General features: G+C 39.7%; 1 protein-coding gene across 3 annotated transcripts in view; it reads right to left on the bottom strand.

Annotated features, from left to right (window-relative positions):
- Positions 1-7,275: 7,275 nt before the first annotated feature.
- FBXL17 (F-box and leucine rich repeat protein 17) overlaps positions 7,276-23,169 on the bottom strand; it is a 468,543-nt gene continuing 452,649 nt past the window's right edge. For all 3 annotated transcript variants that reach the window (XM_082454480.1, XM_082454481.1, XM_082454482.1), the window contains one exon: positions 7,276-10,165. In XM_082454480.1, coding sequence (XP_082310606.1) covers positions 10,025-10,165 — 141 coding nt within the window. In that variant the 3' untranslated portion in view covers positions 7,276-10,024. The remainder of the gene's footprint in view (positions 10,166-23,169) is intronic.

The raw sequence follows: 23,169 nt of genomic DNA, 5'->3' as shown, positions 1-23,169 counted from the left end.
TGAAAAAATTTAAATTCCATTTACAGTAGCATCAAAGCATAATATACATAGGAATAAATTTAATGAAAGCAGTACAAGACCTCTGCTCTGAAAGCTACTCTGAGTTGGTGAGAGTAATTACAGAAGGCTGTAATAAGTAGAGAAATGTACCATACTAATGGGCTAGAAGACTCAATATTGTTAAGATGTCAATTATCCTCAAATTTATCCAAACACTGAAATAAAAGCCCAATTAAATCTCTAATGGGCCCCTAAAATGGCTAAATTTGAAAGACTGACAACATCAAATGCTGGTGAGGATGTAGAGTAATTAAAACCCTCATTCATTGGTACTGGTAGTAGTGGAAAATGGTATAGCCACTTTAGAAACCAGTTTGAGAGTTTTCTTATAAGGACTATGTTTATACAAATATCCTATGACTCAGCAATGCCACTCCTAGGTATTTACCCAAGCTATTCCACTCCTAGGAATATATCACATAAAAAGAGTTACAAAAATGTTTATAGCTCCTTAATACATTAGTCAAAAACTGGTAACATCTCAAATGTCTATTAAGAGGAGAAAGGATAAATAAATTGTGGTATATTCATACAATGGAATACTACTCAGCAATGATTGATACACACAATAGGATAAATCTCAAAAACAGTCATGTGAGGGAAAGACATTAGACACAAAGAATACGTGCTCTATGATTCCATTTATAAGATATTCAATAACAGGCAAAAATCATATGCAATAGAAATCAGAATAGTGATTGTGGTAGGGTGAGGTGATAGGGGAAATTTCTGGGATGGTATACACACACACATACACACATAAGTGTTTATATATGTATACACACATACATTGTATAGCTTGTTTTATATATATTATATAGCTTGTTTGAGGTATTTGTTACAAAATCTACATATTTGTCAAAATGCAAAGAACTGTACCTTAATACATGTGTATTTTATTGTAGGTAAGTTATGCCTCAAATGAAAAAATTGTGACTTTTTAAACCACGAGTGTCTATCAGTTGGGCATCTGTTTTGGTCTAAGCAGGTACAGTAAAAGTCCTCTTATCAGCATGGTAAGGACAGCTAGTTGGCCACTTACTTTTAAAAGCTTATTAAAAATCATTTAAAAACATATATGTACATATATCTTTTCAATATTTTACTTTTAATATAAAAACACATATATATATGCATTCATTTGCTAATCTTTTGGTGTATAGCCAAGGCCTTTTTTCTTTGATTTGTGTTCTACACTGTCATTCTTGAATAAACCATCTCCATAACATATCTATGATTTCTAGTTTCAATTTCTTTTAAAAGCAGTAAGAAATTAAATTCATTTTTGAAGCAATCTAAATGCAAAATTCCTCCAGGTTTTAATAAGTTTTCCACATTCTACATCTTGTGTGCCCTATAACTAACCTGAAAGATTTCTCTTGTGCCTATCTTTTCATCTGAATTTCCAAAGCATTCAACTTTGTTTTTATAGCAGAGGAGCGAGAACTCTCTTTCTCCCATTCTTATTTCACTGGTTTACACGGTATTTAATTTAATTACATCATCACAATAACCATACAATTACATAACCTTAATAACCATACAGTTACAGATCCCTGTAATTTCTCATTTAAATCCAAGATAATGGCCTCCTTCCATACAAAAAGATGTAATAACGTCATAGGAAGATAAAGGGCTAAAGTCACAGGAAGATGAAGGGAAAGAAAGCTCTGTCTTTTTAATCAATAAACCTCTTAAAGGGTCTCTCACTTTCCTTGCCCCCTTTACATACCTTTTTACCCACGAGCTATGATCCACAGTGAAATTGTGGCAATCCTCTCAGGCCTTTCCTGTCTATGCTCTTTCTTTTATCTGAAACGGGAAGGCAAACATTGGTTTAAAGGTCTTTACAACCATTATTTCCTAAGTAGCCAATATACATATGAAATGGTACCTAGTTTTTTAATATTCTGGAGAATGCAGACTAAACCATGATAAGATACCACTACAGGGCAATCGGAAGCAAATAGGTGCTCAGTAAGAACTTCCATACTCTGCTGGTAGAAATGCGAATTGGTTCAACAGCTTTGGAAAATGGTGTGGCATCACCTAATAAAGTTGAAGATATGCAAATAGTAGCACTTCCTCTCCTAAGTATGTATCCTGTATGCTTGTGTGCACTATGACACTTGTACGAGAAAGCTTCCGGCAGCAGAATTTTTAACTGTCCCAAACTGGAAACAAACCAAATGCTTTTCAATAGTAGAATGGCATTTCCACACAATAAAATGGATGGATCCTACAAACACATTTCATCAAGTAAAAAAAGAAAGTTACAAAACAATATACACAGTATGATTCTTTCATGCAAAGTTCAAAACCAAGCAAAACCAAACTATATTTTTCAGGAGGCATATAGGTGGTACAAGAAAAATAAAAGCAAGGAAATTATTTCTATAGAGGCCAGGAGAGTGATTATATCTGGAAGGAGGGAGATGCCTGGGCTTGGGGAGGGGTATTGGGGGGGGGGTGCTTCGAGGGTGCCAGTGTTGGTCTATTTCTTGACTTAAGTGGTGCTTGTTTTGCGATTTTATTACAACTGTATGTGCATGTGTTACGTGTTTTTCTCTGTTATATTCACAACAAAATATTTTAAAACATGGAGTATTTTACATAATTCACTTAATTCTCCCTGCCTCTCCCCAATTCCTGTTTGGGGATTACTTTCAAATCTATCATTAATCCTTGGAGGCATGAAGAGCCTGATCAATAATTTTCTTAGACTCTTTGGTTAATTATAAGAATGAAGCATAGCTAGGAAGAAATGGGGACAGTAATATTGAACAGCAGCCACAGGAAGAGAGTAAGGAAGCGGACTAAACATCCCTTAGTATACATGTGAGCAAACTCGGTCATCTGAATTATCTAATAACAAGGGATGCCAGTAACTTAATTTTCACATTAAACCCAATTATTTAAGTTATCTATGAGTGTGTTTCCCAGTATTGGCCTCTCTATATTCATCCATGAACCCTGAATAGTAATCCATCTTTTGATTTGGAATCGAACACTGCACTAATAAAAGCTTCATTGAAATCCAATTATCAAAGATGTCTTTTTTTTTCACTTAAGCCAGTAAGCGAGCCAGTGGCAAGATGCTGCTTAAATTACAGTAGAATTATTTGCTAACAAAATCAAGCTTGCTGAGCTTTCTCCATTAACTTTGGTATTATTTATAAAAATCACCCTTGTCAGTAGCCACCAGGCCCATCAAGGCAGCATCTATTATTTTAATAACAATTCTTTTAAAAAGCCCTCCTTCAGTCACTGATTTTTCATTTTTGATTATGTTAATCACTAAAAACTCCAAGGAAAAAGAAGACTAAATAGATTGCATTCAGCAGACGTCATTTATGATTGTATGGTGTATGTGAGCACATGAGCATACACACATACACACGCACACACACACACATAGTCACACCATTGAAGATTTCAGGCTAGAGAAAGGAACTCAGTGAGTGCCCAGCAGCCTGGTCCAGTCATGAATCCTCATGCCACTCGACATGATGCCAAGCTGTGAAAAAAGTACAAGAAACATCCCTCCGTCATGGGGTGAATAAAAGAGCCGAAATAAACACTTGCCCCTTGAATGTTTCTCTTTTCTTGGGCTGATGACATCCATACATAGTTTTATTAGCCAAGCAAAATCGTAGGAAAGGAGATGCTCTTTAGGGGATGATTTTAGTTTTCTGAAGTTTATTTCTTGGAGACAGAAGGTTGCATTTCAGGGACTGAGGAAGCAATATTGTTACATTTGTATCTACTATCTCTCTCAAGAAACTGGGATTAATTTTAATAAGCATAATGCCCAAACAGGAAACAACCTAATATCCACCAATGGTAGTATGGGTAAATAAATTGTTGTTTATTCATATAATGAAATAGATAGACTTGACCCTAACTGACTGTTCCATTTCAACTATAAATTATCACATTATCTGACAAGCCTCTGTATTACTAAAAGGTTTTGATACCAGATTTGTGTAATTAAAAATGAAGTGATAGTTCTATTCTTAGTTTTTTAAGGACCCTCCATACTGTTCTCCATAGTGGCTGTATCAATTTACATTCCCACCAACAGTGCAAGGAGGTTCCCTTTTCTCCACACCCTCTCCAGCATTTATTGTTTGTAGATTTTTTGATGATGGCCATTCTGACCAGTGTGAGGTGATACCTCATTGTAGTTTTGATCTGCATTTCTCTAACAATTAGTGATGTTGAGCATTTTTTCATGTGCCCCTTGGCCATCTGACCCAGCAACCCCACTACTGGGCATATACCCTGAGAAAACCATAATTCAAAAAGACACATGCACCCCAATGTTTATTGCAGCACTATTTACAATAGCCAGGACATGGAAGCAACCTAAATGTCCATCAACAGATGAATGGATAAAGAAGATGTGGTACATATATACAATGGAATATTACTCAGCTATAAAAAGGAACAAAATTGGGTCATTTGTAGAGACAAGGATGGACCTAGAGACTGTCAAACAGAGTGAAGTAAGTCAGAAAGAGAAAAACAAATATCGTTAATTAATGCATATGTGCGGAATCTAGAAAAATGGTACAGATGAACCTATTTGGAGGGCAGGAATAGAGACACAGACGTAGAGAAGGGACATGTGGACACTGCGGGGGAGGGGGAAAGGGGGGATGAATTGGGAGATTGGGATTGACATATATACACTACCATGTATAAAACAGATAGCTAGTGGGAACCTGCTGTATAGAGCTGGGAGTTCAGCTCAGTGCTCTGTGGTGGCCTAGATGGGTGGGATGGGGGGGAGGTTCAAGAGGGAGGGGTTATATGTATATGTATAGTTGATTCACTTCCTTGTACAGCAGAAGCTAACACAACATTGTAAAGCAACTATACCCTAATTTTTTTAAAAAAGCTACTTTCAAATATTTAAAAAAAAATGAAGTAATAATGAAAGGGCCCCCCACTGTTTTACAAAACAGTGTAGTGGTCCTTTGATTCCTGTAGCGGTAATGACATGACAGGTGTGCCAGAATTCCCACAGCTGTCTCCCTGCCACATGGACAGCTGTTCCACTTAAAATTCCAATGATGGTTGGATAGAAACCAAGGAGTTAACGCAATGCTATGCTCCCAGCACAGGAGAAAAGAAAGGTGAGACTAGAATGTTCTCCCACTTCTGCCACCTGCTTAGACATGGGATTGTGTAAACTCTGCGTCACACAGAGCTAACCTCCACTACCAAACAGGTAGCGAATCTTGCATCTAGGTTTAGCAATTTTGGATAATCAATCAGTTTAAACAAGGTATAAAATTTTGTTTAAAAAGTTAACAAAATATTCGATACAAAATAATTTGTCACATATGCACACATTATGAAGCCTATTAATAAAGCAAACACTGGTGAATCCACACTTCAACTAATGAAGTAGAACCTACAGATTCAGTTGAAGCCCACCATGTGGTCCCACGCCTGCCCACCCAAGGGTAACCACCACCCTGAAACTTTGCAGTTGTTACCTTTTCCTTTTTCCATTTTTATTAATACACTGTGTCCCTAAATAATAGCTTATTTAATTTTGCTTGTTTTCACTTGATTCTAGGATAGAACACACTCCTGGTTGTCCTCCTTCCTCTCAGGTTATTCTGTGTCAGTTTCCTTTGAAGAGTTTGCTTCCTCTCCCTGCCTTCCAAATTTTGCAGTGACCAAAGACACAGTCCTTAGACTTCATTTTCTATCTAAAGTAATGGATGATGACCAGCGATGACGATTTCAGACCGGCTTATGGTTTGAAATGCCATCTGTATACCTCTCCTCAGAACTGAACTCCTATATCCAACTGCATACTCAATATACTCATTTGGAAGTCTAATGAGCATCTCAGAATTAACTCATCCAAAACTGAGCCTTTGATATTCTCCTCCAAAATCTTGTTTTCTTCTTAAGTAAATGGAAACTCCACTATAGCTTTAAACACTGCCATTCCCTTATTCTATTTTTTCTTCTGGAAGATTAGATACGTTGGAAAGTCTCATACTGTGTCCCATGTGTCTTAACCTCTCAGTCATCCATATGGAAATTATCCACGCAAAAGAAGAAAAGCTTGTGTGTTTTTTTTTCCCAATTTTCCTTTTATTTTACTCACATCTACCTTTCCGTTTACGAAGTATCCCTATAGCTGAATCTTTTCTACTAATGCCTTTCCATTTTAATATTCAATTATATTTTTCATTTCTAAAAATTCTATTTAGCTCTTTTAAAAATATTTCTGTTCGTTTTTCTGTTCGTTATAAATAATTTTTAATATATTTGAATATCTCAAACATTTATTCCGAATTATGTGTCTTAACATTTAATATTGAAGCCTTTGAGGATGTGGGTCTACTGTTTGTTTTTTCGCTTGACTTGAACTAATGTTGGCTTACCCCTGCTATTCTCTGTGATTTAGACTGTGCGTTCATATTTGCTGGCAGGCTATTTGTTTTTCTTTTGAGGCTTCGGATGATTTTTGTCTGCTTTGTTGGGCAATGAGCACTCCTGAAATGAATCCTTTTAAAAATAAAATTACAAGTGATATAAACAACGCAGATACCGTAGATTCAGAAAAACCCACGTGAATGGTAGCCAGTGGCTACTTATTTTCAGAAGAACCTTTTACAAAAACAATCCATGAATAGCCAAGGCTGAAAACGGTAATTTTTCTGTCTACCTCTTCAACTTTCGCTTTGCTTTGCTTTATTTTAGTTCACTCTTTGTAAAAGGGTATTGCCTTTCCTATTTGTGCTCCCTCTAATAATCACATCTACTGCGCTCCGCTACTAGGGCTACTTTTTAAGACTGTCTCCTTGCTATGCTATGAGCAATTTCAGGATGGGAATGAGTTTTATTTATCTTTAAATGCCCAGTGCCTGGCACATGTTTTTTACTCAATAAGTTTATTTATTTACTTTTGAGAAAATGAATAAATGGCTAAGTAAATGAATGAGGGTTTAGGGAATGGTACTTTAAACGGACCACTTGTTTAAACCCTTGAGGTTTTAATCTTATCTCAGTACTCACTGGCCAAATGCAAATCTCCTAAATTCAGTCTTGTTTATTATTCTGGGTTCACTGAACCTACATAAAGTCTGCAGTGAAACACCCAAGGACACGGACCGCTGCATGCATCACACCCAACCAGCATAAGGGAGGCCATTTATTGTCTCTAAAATAAAACAAAAGACAGTGTGTTTTCTTTCTCTTTTATTGCAACCCATTGCAAGGTCAAAAGATTCACAGAAATATAGAAACTCGAAACTGGATGAATTTCCTTTATCCACTCAAAGAGACGTTAAAGACAAAGGACCAGAATTTTCCACCACAGCAATATATTTCATAGTCTTTATTCTGAAAATACTATTGACATTTTGGAGAGGATAAAAAGCCCTGCATTAAACATGTTCACATATATTTATGACATTCTAAGCAAAAAAAGAAACTCTATATTGCCCAGAAAAATCATTTTAAGCCTTATTTCAAAGCATCTAATGAGAGCACATTCAACAACCATCACAGGATCATTCAAGGTGATGCTTTTTCTGGTTGTTTTTGTGATTAATGCTTTGAGGCTAGATTGATGTTTCTACAGATTCCTACAAACACACCAAAGCAGTTTTCCAGGTTATGATGCATCAGGCTTTCTGGATTAGTCAACATCTTAAAGAATAAGTGCAAGTCCCCAACCCACCCCCACCCCCAAGCTAAAGCATGTTATAGTGCTGTACTTGAGATTCCAACAACGCAACATTAAAAAAAAATTGATTACACACTTCTGAAACCATCTGACAACCAAACTGTGACATTCCAAGGATTATCACAACTTTGAACTGAAATGGCACCATCTATATCATCGATGGTTCTCCTTCCTTTTGTCTTTTTTAACTATTTAAAATATAGTGTGACATATATAAAAATTACACTTTTGCTTATTCACTCAAGCTACTATTACTTTACATATTGTCTTATAAATTAGTTTTGGATTAAAAATCAGTTAAAATATTGTGAATTAAGATAGTTTTCAGTAGTGGGGAAATGAACATGAAGATGATACAGTTCAATGTTTAAGAAGAATTACAGTTTGTTAACAGTAAACAGCTTTTTTTTCTTACATAAATTTTATTCCCTTCAAATTAAATTAGTAACCCATTTAGTGATGGAAAAAGTACTCTCGGTGCCTAGTGACTAGATTTTCCAAATTGATTGGGATTAAAAGCAAAAACATGCTACATCAGAAACAGGTTGACATAATCAAAGGAAAGTTGTTTACACAAAAAGAGTTATTATAAATAAGTGAATGGCATTTGAATGTAAAGCTATTTTTCATTCCTTACAGCTAGTATCATTTTAGCAACACTGGGACTTATATAAAGTGAATCTCAAATCTTAGCATATCTGTTAAAGACCAAAAAACAGTTATGTCCACATTGGGAAAGAATAAATAGCAAACTCACAAGTCAGGGTTTTGTATATCTAACTCTACTGTGAAAGACAATCACTCTTTAGCTTAAAAAGCCTCCCTGCTGTCTTGATTATAAATCTAGACATAGGAAAGGTTATTTGAGCCTGAGTCCCCAATATGAATTACTCGTAAAGATGTGTGAAATCAAAACATATATTCATTTACTAATAGATACTGTCTAAACTGAAAACTGGCAATCTTTAATTAAACAAAGAAATGCTTATTTCTGACAAGTGTAAACAGAATCTTAATGAAAAGATTTTCAAATTTCTCTTCTTAACTCATACATTAACCAGCAACAGATCTTTGCCATAGCATAATAATTATTCAAAATATGATAACATGCATATATCCAAAAAACCTGTTCTAAAGCCCAAAGCAAAAAAAAAAAAAAAAAACTTAATAGAAAGATTGTCTACTTATATCTTACTCATGAACCTTCTACTAATGTGACTAGCCCCAAATCTCAGAAATATACTTTCATAATTACCAAAATTAACAAAAATAATTAAATGATCTGTAGAGTTTTTTTTTAAAAAATAACTGCACACTATTAATTACAATGGTGGCTTTAATGTGGATAATGCTAAGATTAGCTCCAAATATCATTAAAATATATCCAGACCAGTTACTATCCATTGTATTATAAAAGCTAATACAATGTTAACATGAAACTCAAAATACTTAGTACTCAACAGAATTTTGTACAATAATGAATAATTAACTTTTGTGAGCTGGTCAGGGGAGTTCAGATTGTTGCCTCCATATGAAAACTTCACAAAAGGTTTTGTCCTCTATAGTCCCTAAGTCGCCCACCAGACAAGCAGGTTGGGACACCTGTGGGGACAGTGAGTTAGGCAGAGTGACAGTTGATGCCATGCTCCCTCAGTGGCCTGGAGAAAGGCCCCTGTGTCAGAAAACGATCTAGAAAGAAAGTGCTGTGGGGTGTGCGTGTGTATGACAGTATGAGAACCTATATGTGTGTACGTGCTTGAAATCTTGAAAAGTACTGGTTTCCGGGCTTCTAATTAGCACAACGTGGCTCCTTTCCGGTCATCATCAGTAGAATCGCACAATTCTTTCCCATCAAAAAAGAAGGCAGTTGCCTTCATTTGGGGGCATCTCCAGTGGCAGTCATTAGAAGCTCAAAATAATGGATCCGTTTTTTTTTTTTTTTTTTTGATTCTACAGCAAAAAAAAAAAAATTTTTTTTTTTAGAGAAATAAGCCTTTGAACTTAAAAACTAAAGGTCTGTACCTGTCAAAATCGTTATTTAAGGAAAAAACCAGCTCACCTGGGAACAAAATAGCAATTGAGCTTATGCTACACAGTATGCAAACGAGACACAGATATACACACTCGGGTACACATGGAGACACGGGACGGTCAAAACCTTTGCAAGACATCACCCACCCCAACTCTACAATTGCTCTCTGCCCTGCTGGCTGATCCGCGTGGACCCAAGCGTGGGCAGGGCTGTCAGGAGGAGGCGGCAGACATGTTGGGGGTCCAGCCCATCTGGTAGGCTCTCTCCAGGGTCCTCTTGCAGTCCTGCAGGACGGTGCTGAAGGTGATATGGGGGTACTGCTGCACTAGCTGCTCCACCGTCACTTCACTGACCTGCAACCACAAAGAAGAGCCACGGTCACCCACGGGGACCACCGAAACCACCAGCCGCCCACGCTCACTGGGCTGCGCTTTCCACTGCACCGGGAACCCTCGTCTCCTTCCTTTTCAGCAGTGTGACCAATGCTTCGTGAGAAGACAGCGTCGCTTTTTGTGTGACCTCCCTGATTTCCTAAGTACTACATTCGCCCTAAGGGATTTTCTGAAAAGACGCGGTATCAAGTTAGTGTTTTCTAGACGCATAGATGACTGTGACTTGTCAAGATCTTAACAATGTCCATTGAAAATGGAGTGCTTGGGAGGTGAGGCAGCAGTTAGCATCCTAGTGTGCATTTGACTTCATCGCCCACCTGACAGCTTTTTTAGGACAGAACTGTAGATTGGTGGAGAGGATACACAGGATTCTGGATAGAAGTGTTGGGGAAAATGTTTATTTTTCTTCCCTTTAAACGTTAAGGTATTGCAAACTTCAAGTCCCTTTGTGGAAAGGGCTGAAATGTGAAGAATCAATAATTAAAACATACATGGCTGGCAGGTCAGGGATGGCCCCAATAGACCTTAACCATCAAAGATACCACTTTGATTCTTGATTAGACAAGGCAATCAGACAGGCCTAATTAAAACTAACACCTTTACAATTGCTGTGCTGTGAAGGGATTAATTTGTCAATTATTTTTAAGCTGATTGCAGTTCATATCACAAAAGTAGACAGCTTCCTTCATCCTTTAGATAAATAAATGATTAACCTAAGAACCGCAACTTTTAGGTAGCTTTATTTAAAATCTTTATTGAACACTCAGGCATTTTCAAATACATCAATATTTCACTTATACTGAGTAAGCTGGTCTGAAAGAAGGTGCTGGTGATACACATTTTTGTGCTCCCTCTCCATGTCTGTCCACCATTGAAAAAGACCAGGACCATAAGGAAAAACCTAAAACAACATCAAACCCTTGCTGTTTGCTTTGAAAGCATGCTTGGGAGTATGACGACCATGACATTAAGTCAACTGCACTTTTCTGAAATAACATGGTGTTTTCTGAGTGATTTGGTAAACCATGTTATATATAATCTTTTTGTTAAATTTAGAGTTGATATTTCCACATTGCACTGATGATACTTAGTCTTTGTCAGAATTTCTATTCAAGACTTTCTTGTATTAAAATCAATTTTCATACCAAATTCCAAACCAAGCCATGCAGTTAATTCTTTTTATGATATAGATACAATGTATAACATTTTATTCACAAAAACACAAAATAATTTTGAATAAAAAAGAAAAACTGATACACAAATTAGAGTTGAGAATATCAGTTGACGATCTTAAAAGGAGTTCTAAGCAATATAATTTTTGATTTTTTAAATTTCAATTTCTATCCTAAGTCTTGCTTGAGTTGAGGCTGCTTAGAACAGTACACTTAGAAAGTCATGCATCATCTAGCCATGCCTATCTCTCTAGTATATTTTTGATACTAACCAGTCATCTGACCTAATTTAAAGTTATCAAGCTGTCCGAGTTCCTTCTGGCCTCAGGATCTTTGCACATGCTGTTCTCTTTATCTGGAATACTGTTAAATCCACTTCCACCTGAATGTCCCCTTCTCATGCCTACTCCACCTTATTCTTAGTTCTTAGTTCAGTGTCATTTCCCCAGGGAACTTTGATCACTGCCCTCAGCCTGCTCCCCTCCCCACATTAGGTAAGGCTTCCAGGTTACTCACTCTTCCAACACTGCCTACTTTTCGTTCATGCTACCTTCAAAGTTAGTTTATAATTGCTTTGTTTAATGTCTACTCATGTTCCCATGTAAGATCTTACAAGAGCCATGATCATTTTTGTATTCATGAGCCAGGCCTACTTCTCAGTGAATGAATGAGAAAACAATAACAAACTACAAATAAAAAATAGAAACCCAAGAGCAAGGCAAAGCCAGACACTAACATACTAATCACAACATACTAAAGACCAAAAATTCCCAGAGGAACTTGTATTCAGCTCAGGAATTCCCTCCTTCAGGAAACCTTCCCTAAGCAAGCCTATCTCCCCATGAGGTTGGTCTCAGTACACCTTCTCTGTGGACCCATGGCGGGTAATTGCAAGGCTTGTCTCTTATTTAAGCAGTCTCACATTGTGTTGCAATCATCTCTTTACTTGCCTCTCTCTTCTACCTGAACCAAAGTCTGGGGACCAGAGACTGCCTTTTATCTTTAAGGCTATAGAGCTGTGTACAAAGTAGAGAAGAAACATGACAACTGCAGTTGACTTGAGAGTCAACCAGGCACAGGTCGGAATCCTGGTTTCACTTTACAATTTGGTTTCCTCAACTGTAAAAACTGGATAATAGTACTGAGGTCATAGGACTGTTACAAGGATAAAATAATATGCCTAACACTGCGACTGACATAAAAAGGTCCCCAAATGGTAGCTCTTATTAGTACAGCTGGCGTTCAGTAAACAGTCATCCATTGAGTTAATTAATGCTATGATAGGGTGACCAGTTCTCTATAGTGATGCTCAATATTGTTCAACTTCTGAGATATTTCAGAAATAAACCTTGATAACATAAGTTGTAATGCTCAAAATAAAATCATCACAGGGCAAGAAGTTAACTGTACACTATTGATACTTTGTATAAAATAGATGACTAATGAGAACCTACTGTATAGCTCAGGGAACTCTACTCAGTGCTCTGTGGTGACGTAACTGGGAAGGAAATCCCAAAAAGAGGGGATATATGTATATGTATAGCTGATTCACTTTGCTGTACAGTACAAACTAACACAACATTGTAAAGCAACTACACTCCAATAAAAATTTTTTTAAAATACTTCATATACAAGAAGAATCTATTCTATCTTAATGCTCTCTGGAGAAGAGTTCAGAATTTTTCTTAGTAATACAGTCCAGGTTTTAAATATCCACTTTCAGGAAATCCTCCCTTTTCTTTACCTGACATTCCCCAGGCTGTGGTTAGGTTACGTTCCACCCTCCAGCCATGAACAAACCCAGAAGGATGCAGGTCCTTCTAAGGGACAGCTGAAGTCATCTGGTCAGAGGACTTTCAGAAAATCTGCATCGAATTGGAAAGGAAGTAAACACGGCCCAAATCACTTAGCATTCAAGGAACAACTAACTGAAAAATAGATGAAAAACGGAGGGAGAAGGGAAAACATTTAAACACACCATAAAGATGGAGCCTGGGCTTCCCTGGTGGCGCAGTGGTTGAGAGTCTGCCTGCCAATGCAGGGGACGCGGGTTCGAGCCCTGGTCTGGGAAGATCCCACATGCTGCGGAGCAACTAGGCCCGTGAGCCACAACTACTGAGCCTGCGCGTCTGGAGCCTGTGCTCCGCAACAAGAGAGGCTGCGATAGTGAGAGGCCCGCGCACCGCGATGAAGAGTGGCCCCTGCTCACTGCAACTAGAGAAAGCCCTCGCACAGAAACGAAGACCCAACACAGCCAAAAATAAATAATAAATAAATAAATATTAAAAAAAAAAAACAGATGGGGCCTGTCTTCTGCAGTACATCTTTTCTAATCTACACATAGGCCTGTACAAAGTTTTACACCGAGGGTTGACAGGCATTTTGTTTTGGAGGTCCAATTTTTAAAAAGAGAAAATATCACTAAGTGATAACTGTTTTGCAAGAGGAGATATAAAATTTACCTTAAGCAAACTTGATACATGAGATATGGATTTATGAAATACATAAATTAGGAGATAATTGTTCACTTTAGCAAAGACTTTCATGGTAGGGTTATTTTTTGTCAGCTCTCTTAATGTGTTTTATATTCCTTTGATTTACCAAAATTCAATTTACCTATTTCTGTTGCATAAAGTAAGGTCCACCTATAGCTAAGAATATAGAGTGTGTTAGATCTCTGGCTTTCATAGGTTATGGGCAAGAACAGACAGTAATTTGGCTTTGTATAGGTATGTAAAACGTTACAGGTAATCCTCTGTGGATATAATGTGTCTTCTAAGCAATCTTTTTGCTAACTGTGTTAGCAAAACAAAGCAGTAGGGAAAATGCAAATATTCCATTTTAGAGTTTTGTTGGGTAGAAGCTATTCAGGGGAAATACATGTACTCCCACTAGGGAAGGTTTTATCTTTTACTTATAGTGTCTCCTGGCGATACGGTGTGACAAATTTTATACTGAAGTTATTTTCATTTGCTCCTCAGAAGTATAAATTATGCTTACCTCTTTGTACCCATAAGTGCTTTGGTGCCTTAGAGAAAAAGTTGGGTGTAAGACACCAGGAGGGTCCAAATCATTTTAAATCGTTACGCCTACATACACATTTCTGCAGACATTTTGTCATGCACAACTCCACTTGCTAGAATGAAAAGAACCATTCTCTGTTCCAACTCATAAAATGTATGTAATATAAAAAAAGGAACATAAAGATGAATTTTAAAAAGTTTCCCCACGATCCCTGGTTTTCTGTAATTTTTTTTTCACCTGCTGAAAACTATCAATGGCAATTCTTATATTACACATAAGATTTGAAAAATGCAGCATATCTTCCTAAAGAAGTATGCAGCAGTGTCATTTGAAGAAATTACTGTGATTAAAGGGGAAAAAAAGCATGTACCACAGGTTTTTTTTTTAGTATAAGAAATATAGTTCTCTCCAAAGACTGTATAACTATAATTTACATTTTCAAAATTATTATAACTCTTTTTAAGGTAATAGCAATTTGTCTGGTATTTTAATCTATTTTGAGTTAACATCTATTAGGACTTTTTGAAAATGTGAGGCAAACTGCTATGCAAATTAAGGTAAATCATACTATAGTTTCATCCTATTGCTGCTGTTACTATAGACGGGTGAGGAGAGATCCTTCAGAGTTTCTGAGATTCAGTTTGACCAATTTACCCAGACCATCACCCTGTTTCTTCACCTCCTTATTGACACTTTCCCCAGAAAATTCCAGAAAGTGTAAGCCTAGGCCTGAATTATCTCCTCAATAATACCTATTGTTCAAAAAATACAATTTCTAATGAAATTTGCTGCAGAAACCATTTATGTTAAGTGATTCTTATTTCCTCTTTGACTCTTGTTATAAAATAGAACATGCTTCTTATGTCGGGGGGAAATATTTGACACCTGAGTATATTAAAACCACACTTGAGAATATAATGAACCACTCAGGGACTTCCCTGGTGGCGCAGTGGTTAAGAATCCACCTGCCAATGCAGGGGACATGGGTTCGAGCGCTGGTCTGGGAAGACCCCACATGCCGCAGAGCAACTAAGCCTGTGCGTCACAACTACTGAGCCTGCGCTCTAGAGCCCGTGAGCCACAACTACTGAGCCCACGTGACACAACTATGAAGCCCTCATGCCTCAAGTCCGTGCTCCACAACAAGAGAAGCCACCGCAATGAGAAGCTCGTGCACCACAACAAAGAGTAGCCCCTGCTCGCTACAGCCAGAGAAAAGCCCACGCGCAGCAACAAAGACCCAACACAGCCAAAAATAAATAAATAAATAAAATTTTAAAAAAGAATATAATGAACCACTTAAAATCATTTTTTTTTAAATGAAGAAAGTTTCTCTGCAAAAAGTGGACACTATTTAAAATACCACAAGCAATAAATGTATTGCATTTTTCCTAGACCGTAAGTTCCTTGATAGCAAGGAGGATTTTAGTCATCTTCTTGTTTTCAGTCCTACACACTCTCTCTGGCATATTCTCATCCCATTAGAATATAAGCTCATGAGACAGGAGTTTTTGTGGTTTCTGTTCACTACCAAACCCCTAGCAGCTAGTGAATGCCTGGCACATAATAAGTACTCAATAAATATTTGTTGGCTAAATTAATATAGTAGCTGTTCCATAAGTGTGTATTGAGGAAACAAAAAGGCCCCAAATAATACTAATACCCAGAAATCATGGAGATAAGCTCACCTTGTTCCCAGAGCATTTAGCTATGGTGGTGGCAGTCTCTCATGTCTTGACATTAGGGCAGCTCCAAACTCCTTTAATCTTCTGAAGTTCACACCCAAGGTGATTGTTTGTGCTACTCTCCTTTCTCTTCTTTCCATCTGATATCACCGGGTGCCTCCTTCCAGATACACCTTGCCTGGGCTTTCCAATAATTTTGCACAGGAGACCAAAGCAGCCCGTGATGGTGGTTCAGCATCATGAGCTGGTGGTCGCTGGGCCATGTGGCTGTTGGGCAGTGCTCAGGAAATGCCTAGGCTCTACTTCAGATTAACTGACGGCAGCCTTCCTACTGGAGACGAGTGACACACTACACTGGGTAGGTGACACTGAGAAGCATGCTGATGGTCACTGCACATGCGCCAGTTTCCAAAACTTTGCGAAAACCCACATGGTTCAGAAGATTTCATACTTCAGCCTTCAGCATCAGTGCCCTGCTCAGGGTAGCAGATCCAGGAGGGCCCCAGAGAAGATTCTGAAGTTTTGTGATATTTAAGGTTTCTTCTGATGTCACAGCTGTCTGGTGACAGGGGGAACTGTGGGCAGATCTCCTGACTCAAAACAATGCTATTTCCACCCTCTGATTTCTTGCGCTTCAGCAATTCTACATGTCTTCACTGTTTACCCGAGGGGCTGGTTTTCGGTTGTTGTTTTCCTTGTCACAGTGGTATTTGGCATTTGTTGTCCCAGGGAACATGTAAACAATACTCCAATATACAGTATAGTCCCAGACAAGGAAAAATTCTGCAAACTAAAATCGCCTCACGCTCCCCACCGAGAAGCACCGTACTCATCATGGTTAGGCTCCCATGTGCTACGGGATAAATCAAACGCGTTCTTCAGCATGGTTTATTTTGGCAAAATACTTGAAAGTGATTTGTTGATTTTTCATCGTGATGACCAATAGGCAAAATAAAAGTATGTCCCCATTCCAGTAAGGATGGAGGAAGAGGGCAAGGGGAAAACATTCAGTGAGCATCTACTATTTTCCAAGCATCTAAGCATTAATACCACTGATTACAGATGAACTGTGGCTCATACAGAATTAGTATGTCACACAGGGTCACACAGCTCGTAAATGGCAGCCAGGATATGAATCCGGGACCCTGCAACACAGGCGCTCTCTGCCCTGGGACACAGTGCCCTCCCTGCACACAATGCGATGCACGAAGCGTCAGACTGGGGCCTAGCTGAGCACCTACCCACTGAAATGTTCACTGACATTCATTTTCCAGCTAACATTAAAAAAGTGATGGCGGTTTACATATAAATACAATTCAAAAGTCCTTTACAAACTCTTCAAAGTAGCTGCTCTATGGGAATGTAAATTACAATAGATCTCACTTGGCCTGCGGAACATTCTGCTGTGGAACTGTGGTTGTGGAGACTTTGACACGGGATGGAAACATGACGGAGCTGTAGGACTCACAAGGGGCCTTTTAGCAGGGCACCATGCCATAAACTGGCGTAGCTTTCCCTCCAATCTTCTACCCTTCAAGACGTTTTTCTGTGTCCCAGAGGTAGAATGGCCAGCATGACAGATATGGCCCCTGCCCTCTTGGTGTGGGGGAAACGGACAATTACAACAACAGCAGCAAGGCCTGAGAAGTGCTTTCTAGGGGAAGTACAGGTTGCTGTGGACAAAACTTAGTAGCTCCTGACCTCCGCCAGGAGGGCTGGAAAGGGCTTCCCAAAAAAAGTGACACTTAAGGGGACTCCTGAAGGACGAGGAGGTACCAGCTTGTGTACCCCATGCACTAAATATAGACATATTATTCAGGGGAGAAAGGAAACCCGCTCATGAGCTAGAATAAAACAAATAATCTGTCCTTCACTTTGTAAGCTTTGTAAGGCAATGCTTCTCCAGCCCATCTAACAAACTCAAGGGTGTAACTGAAGTAAGTTCTTGTTTCCAATAGCACTGCTCTGAGGACGGGGGTGGGTGGGTGCAAAGAAAAGGCCCCCCCACTTTCTGCAGGCTGGAAAAGTAAGGAGCCCACAGTAAGTCTGTGAAAGTGTCGCAAATAGCACAGTCAACTCCTGCGTCCTAATTCAGGGCTCTTGCCCTCACGCTGGTCTGTCACTCTTCACAGACTCCTGGGCAACGTCACTCACTGCTAACAGCCCCACAGGCTGACTCCTGGGCAATATGCCTCCGGAGTCGGCCTCCCTCTGAGCTTCTTGGCTCCCGGGAGAGCGTGCTGGCTCTCCGTGGGACTGGCATTCACCGGGTGCCAGCTGCTCTTTCACCAAGTGCCCACTGGCCCCAAGATGGGCACGTATTAAAACGGATAAAATAAGGGTGACATGAATTTAGTAATACCTCAAATTCGCATGTAAATGAGATGAGTCATCTAAGTGCAGTTTAAAATATTGTAAATAGGACACTAAGAAGAGAATAAAAGAGCAGAGAATACAGTGATTTGGCCAGGACCCTCACAGCCAACCACATGCACCGGCTCTCCGCAGGCCAGGGTAGATTTTTTTTTTTATGATTCTATTTCCCTCCCTTTGCAGCAGGACGTTTCACGTCCCTGTTCGGGTGACATACCCCATCCGGCTAATGTTTCCCTATGATCAGCGCAGGGAGGTCCAGGACACCAGGAATCTGGCGCCACTGTTACAATCTCTCACCTCATCTCTTTCCCTTCAGCTGCAAGCCTAGCGTCCCAGCAGCCAGCAGCTCAACAGGCAGGAAGAGGCTGCAGGCGGACCCCACAGGGAAGGGAAAGGCTGGCGAGGGCTGTGGAATGATTCCGGGCATGAGTGGAGCACCAGCTCCTTTTCTCCACCCTGCAGGCAGCTTCACGTGCCTCTCCTTCCCGCTTCCTTTCTCAGTCAAACCAAGGCCTTTCTCCACACTCCATAGTGACTCATACGTCACAAATGATCAGTCCACATTTACTGATGTGGGATGAATTAAGCTGTATCAATAATCCCCCCAAAGGAGAATCATTTAAGAGTTCTTTGGACTTCACCCTCAGAAGTAGCCAAAGAATTCGAGGGACAGTTTACCCCAGAAAACCTTTTGCAGTTATTGAAATTAGGGTATAACTAAGAATGTTCAGAACACCACACACACAGTTTAGGTGGTCTTGGTATATAACTCACAGTGGTGGGACAGCAGTGATTGTAAAATGAAAGTAATTAACCTGAACATGCTCTGTCTGGCGGGACTAAGGGGAAACAGGTGTTCAGCCTAGGAAAACGTTTCTCAGTGGATTTCCTATGAAGTCAAAGCATCTTGGGTTTAACTTTGAAATACAAATAACGAATTTTAAAAATTAAAAAGAAAAAAATTAAACTGTGTCTGCAACCAAGAATACGAACAAGAATACCGTGGTTCTCAGCCCAACTGCTCATTAGAATCACCTGGGGATCTTTGAAAAATCCCAGTGCCCAGGCCATATCCCAGACTAAATGTAACCCAATCTTGGAGGAGTGGGACCCAGGCATTAACATTTTTTAAAGCTCCTAGGAGATTCCAATGTGCAGCTCAGGCTGATTGAAGAGCTCCTAGAGGGCACAGGTGGTTTCTGCACTTGGGAATCTGAAGCCAAGGTCTGAACTACCATCACTTACAGGTAACAAGTACCCACCCACCTCCCATGCCACCCACCACATTAAACACTGAGTCAGGGGCTCTGGAGGAAAGAAGCTGTTGCTCCGACAGCTTGTTGGTCCATCTTGTTTCAGATATTCATCACTGTCTGAAACAAAATGTATATTCTTTGAGTGTAGTAAAAACAGACTGGTTTCCTGTCCTTCCACCTTGGTCTTCCATCTCCAGTTGGGCACAGCCAAAGGAGGTGGCCACCTGACCTTCCCAACAGCTAACGGAGGGAAAGATTCCCCTAAACCCAGTTCACACAAGGATGTAGTGCTTCCTCAAGGACCACTCAAGAGGTGGGAGGAGAGGGCACACATGACTAAGTATTTAATATAATTTTTAAGAAGAAAATGATTATCTTATTGGAGCCTAAAAGCCACCTGCTAAATTATGGGCATCAACTGATTATAGGACACCCACAATGCACTATGCCTCATGCATGAACCTCATACCAAGAGCCTGAGGCCTTTAGGATGTATTTTTTTTATAGAGAGGTAAGAAATATTACTTTTGGGTGGCAAAAAACTCATCTAAAAATCCCAAAGCATAGAAGGAGACAGATACTGAGAATGCAATGAACCTGACAGAGGCAGGCTCATAAGTTCAGTCAACTTTGTCAAATGCAGTCATTCCATTTCAGGATCCGCAATGACTGGAAGTGCCATGCTCTGTCAATATCACAACAGGCCTGGATTCATGCTGTCTCTTTTTCATGAAATGTGGGTTTCCTGTTAACACTAGCATTGCTTCTGTTCACTTGAATTAGCATGGTGAGAAAGCTGCAAAGAACCTGGGAGGATGGAGATCACAGAAACGCCTGCAGTATTAAGTGAGAACCAGGGCTCACCAACCAGACGCCTCTAATTAGAGATTAGCGTGACAGGAGTCCAAAAACTAGACTGTCAGAAAAATTAGTGACATTTTCATTCCCTGTTTTACCAAGTGATCCTTCACCCAGAAGGACGTTTCAAGCCAACTGGAAGCTCCAGGTACACAGTATTCCATAGGACGTTCTGAGGCCACAAACCCACGGAACTGACCCATCGTGCAAGTCTGTACATTTTTGGTATAGATGTGCATGTGCAGTGGTTAGAACCAAAATTGACATGTGTGGGACACCAGGATGGAGAAAGCCACTTGGGGAGTCTTGGTGGTGCTCTAAATGATTCAGTAAAAGACTATTTGAGAAAACCTGGGTCCTAATAAGATAATTAACATTGTCACTAAGTGAGCGGTAAGTGTAATGTATTTATGGAACACATCTGCGTGTTTCTAAATTAAACTTGCAAAGTTAAGCTGAAAAACACAATTGAGGGAGAAAACTCTCAGAACCAAAAATTATGTTTTCTTTTGTGCGTAATGGCTTTCTTGATTTCCGTTTTTATTTTCTTACATAAAGCCTAGGACGGTGGTAATTACCGTGGACACCTGACGGAAAAGAAACCTTTCTAAAATTGAGTTCCCATCAGGTAGAATTTATGGATTTGACCTGTTTCCTAAAACAAGTTTATTAGCAGTAAAAATTTATTCTGTATAAAAGTGATAAATCCATAAATTAAAAAACCTGAAAATAAGTGATATTTTTGGCTTTCAGAAGAGAGACTCTACATAAATCAGAGCATTTCAGGGTTAGGCTCTGAAGGATGCTGAGTCCTGTCACACAGCAGATGTCTGAACTCTGTCCTTGACTGACCTGAACCCTTGAGGCTGCACTCAGAATTCCCCAGCTCCAGGAAACTGGTATTAAATCCAAGGTGTCATCTTTCTTATTTATTTCCCTCTGTCTAGATACTTTTTGTTACCTATCAAATTATTCAGAGGCAGTGGGATCTAATGGTTTTCAAACTTGCTTTTGGCTGTAACAATACTTCTGCACACCAAAGTAATAAATAAGTAAACAAACCAAATAAATAACTGGATAAAGCAATAAAAGTGGGGTTGCTCTGGCTGAGGTTAGGTGCAAGGACCAGGCACCGTGGCCTCTTAGCCACTCTGTCGTTCCTAGAGGCTCTGAGGAACCTCCTCGGAACCTTGGGGCCACACAGAACGCAGATGAGAAACAATCCCCAATCCATCTAGCCATCATCCAACACATATTTGTTTAGCATCTGTTACGCGCCAGCCACTGTGGTAGGGCCTGGCAATAGAACATAGACTAGTTGCCCATGGATCTTATATTCTAAGGAGGAGGGGAGTCATGGGGATGAGAATGTAAGAATTCACCACCACTGCAAGTAAGAGCTAATATTCACTGCTTACTTCACGTAAGGAATTTTACACATATTAACTCACTTAATCCTCTCAATAGCCTAGGAGATAGCTGCTATTTTTATTTCCACTTTACAGATGAGGGAACAGAGGCACAGAGAAGCAGTATGGGAGGCGGAGATAGAAAAGCCAGGAGTGTGGCGACACTGGAGACAAGAGAAAAGCATCCTCACTAAGGAGGGAGTGGTTACCAGGTGGATGCAGCTGCTCAGAGACGGAGCAAGTTGTGGTCAGAGAAATGGAAACTGGATTTGGTGACACAGAAGTCACTGGTGACCTTGCAGAACAGAAAGAGACTGCATGGAGTGGTGAAAGGTAAGGACAACTGTTCATAGTCAATCCTTTTCAGGAACTGAACGGTCGAGTGCCAGAAAGATAAAACTGTAGAGGACCATAGCGGAAAGCCAGGTGGGACCAAAGTGAAGTTCTTCATGCAGAAGAAACAGAATCGCGGGTGCCGTTTTGAAAATTAACTTGCAGTCTGATAGCACGGTAACTGCCCATTTACTCGTCTGTCTTCCCCAGCAGGCTGCAGGCTCCATGGGGTAGGAACTCTATCTCGTTCACTGTTTTTTTTCTGACCTGTCTCCTATTACAGTTACTGGAACACAGTAAGGAGCTCAAAAGATATTTCTTGAATAAATGGATAAAATATATAATAAAAATTGGACGCTGGAGAAGGAAGCTTAGGTTTTCTCTTGAAAAACTACTTGCCAAACAAAGTTTTCACTAGACCCAGCACGGCAGGCCCCGGTAACGTGCTGCTGAGCGGCTGGGCCTGGGGGGCGGGCGGGCCCGTTCCTTTCCACAGAGCCAGAGTCCCCCAGTCTCCTGAGCCTCAGCAGGCCGTCCTTGTTTCTACTTTGTGAAGTCAGGTGCTTCGGAGTTCTGGGATCTAATCTGAGCTCCATTAAGAAACTGCTGTTACCTTTTCTGTTCCTAAATTAGAAAAATAATATGATCCTGCAACCTAATTCTTTCTTATAATTACTTAAGCCAAATCAAAGTTCCAAGGAGATTATTTACTGCAAAGCAATGATGTTCCAGGCCGCCTTCAGGCGAAGTCCAACGTAACATTCTATTCGCCCCACAGCATTCGGGGAGCAGTAGGCCCCTCCTGCCTCCTTTTTTAAAAAAACAAAAACAATTTCACTATACATCCATCCC

This window comes from Balaenoptera physalus (assembly GCF_965194825.1).
Source record: "Balaenoptera physalus genome assembly, chromosome: 3".
In the NCBI taxonomy this organism is placed as follows: Eukaryota; Metazoa; Chordata; class Mammalia; order Artiodactyla; family Balaenopteridae; genus Balaenoptera; species Balaenoptera physalus.
This window is presented reverse-complemented; position numbering and strand designations above follow the sequence as displayed.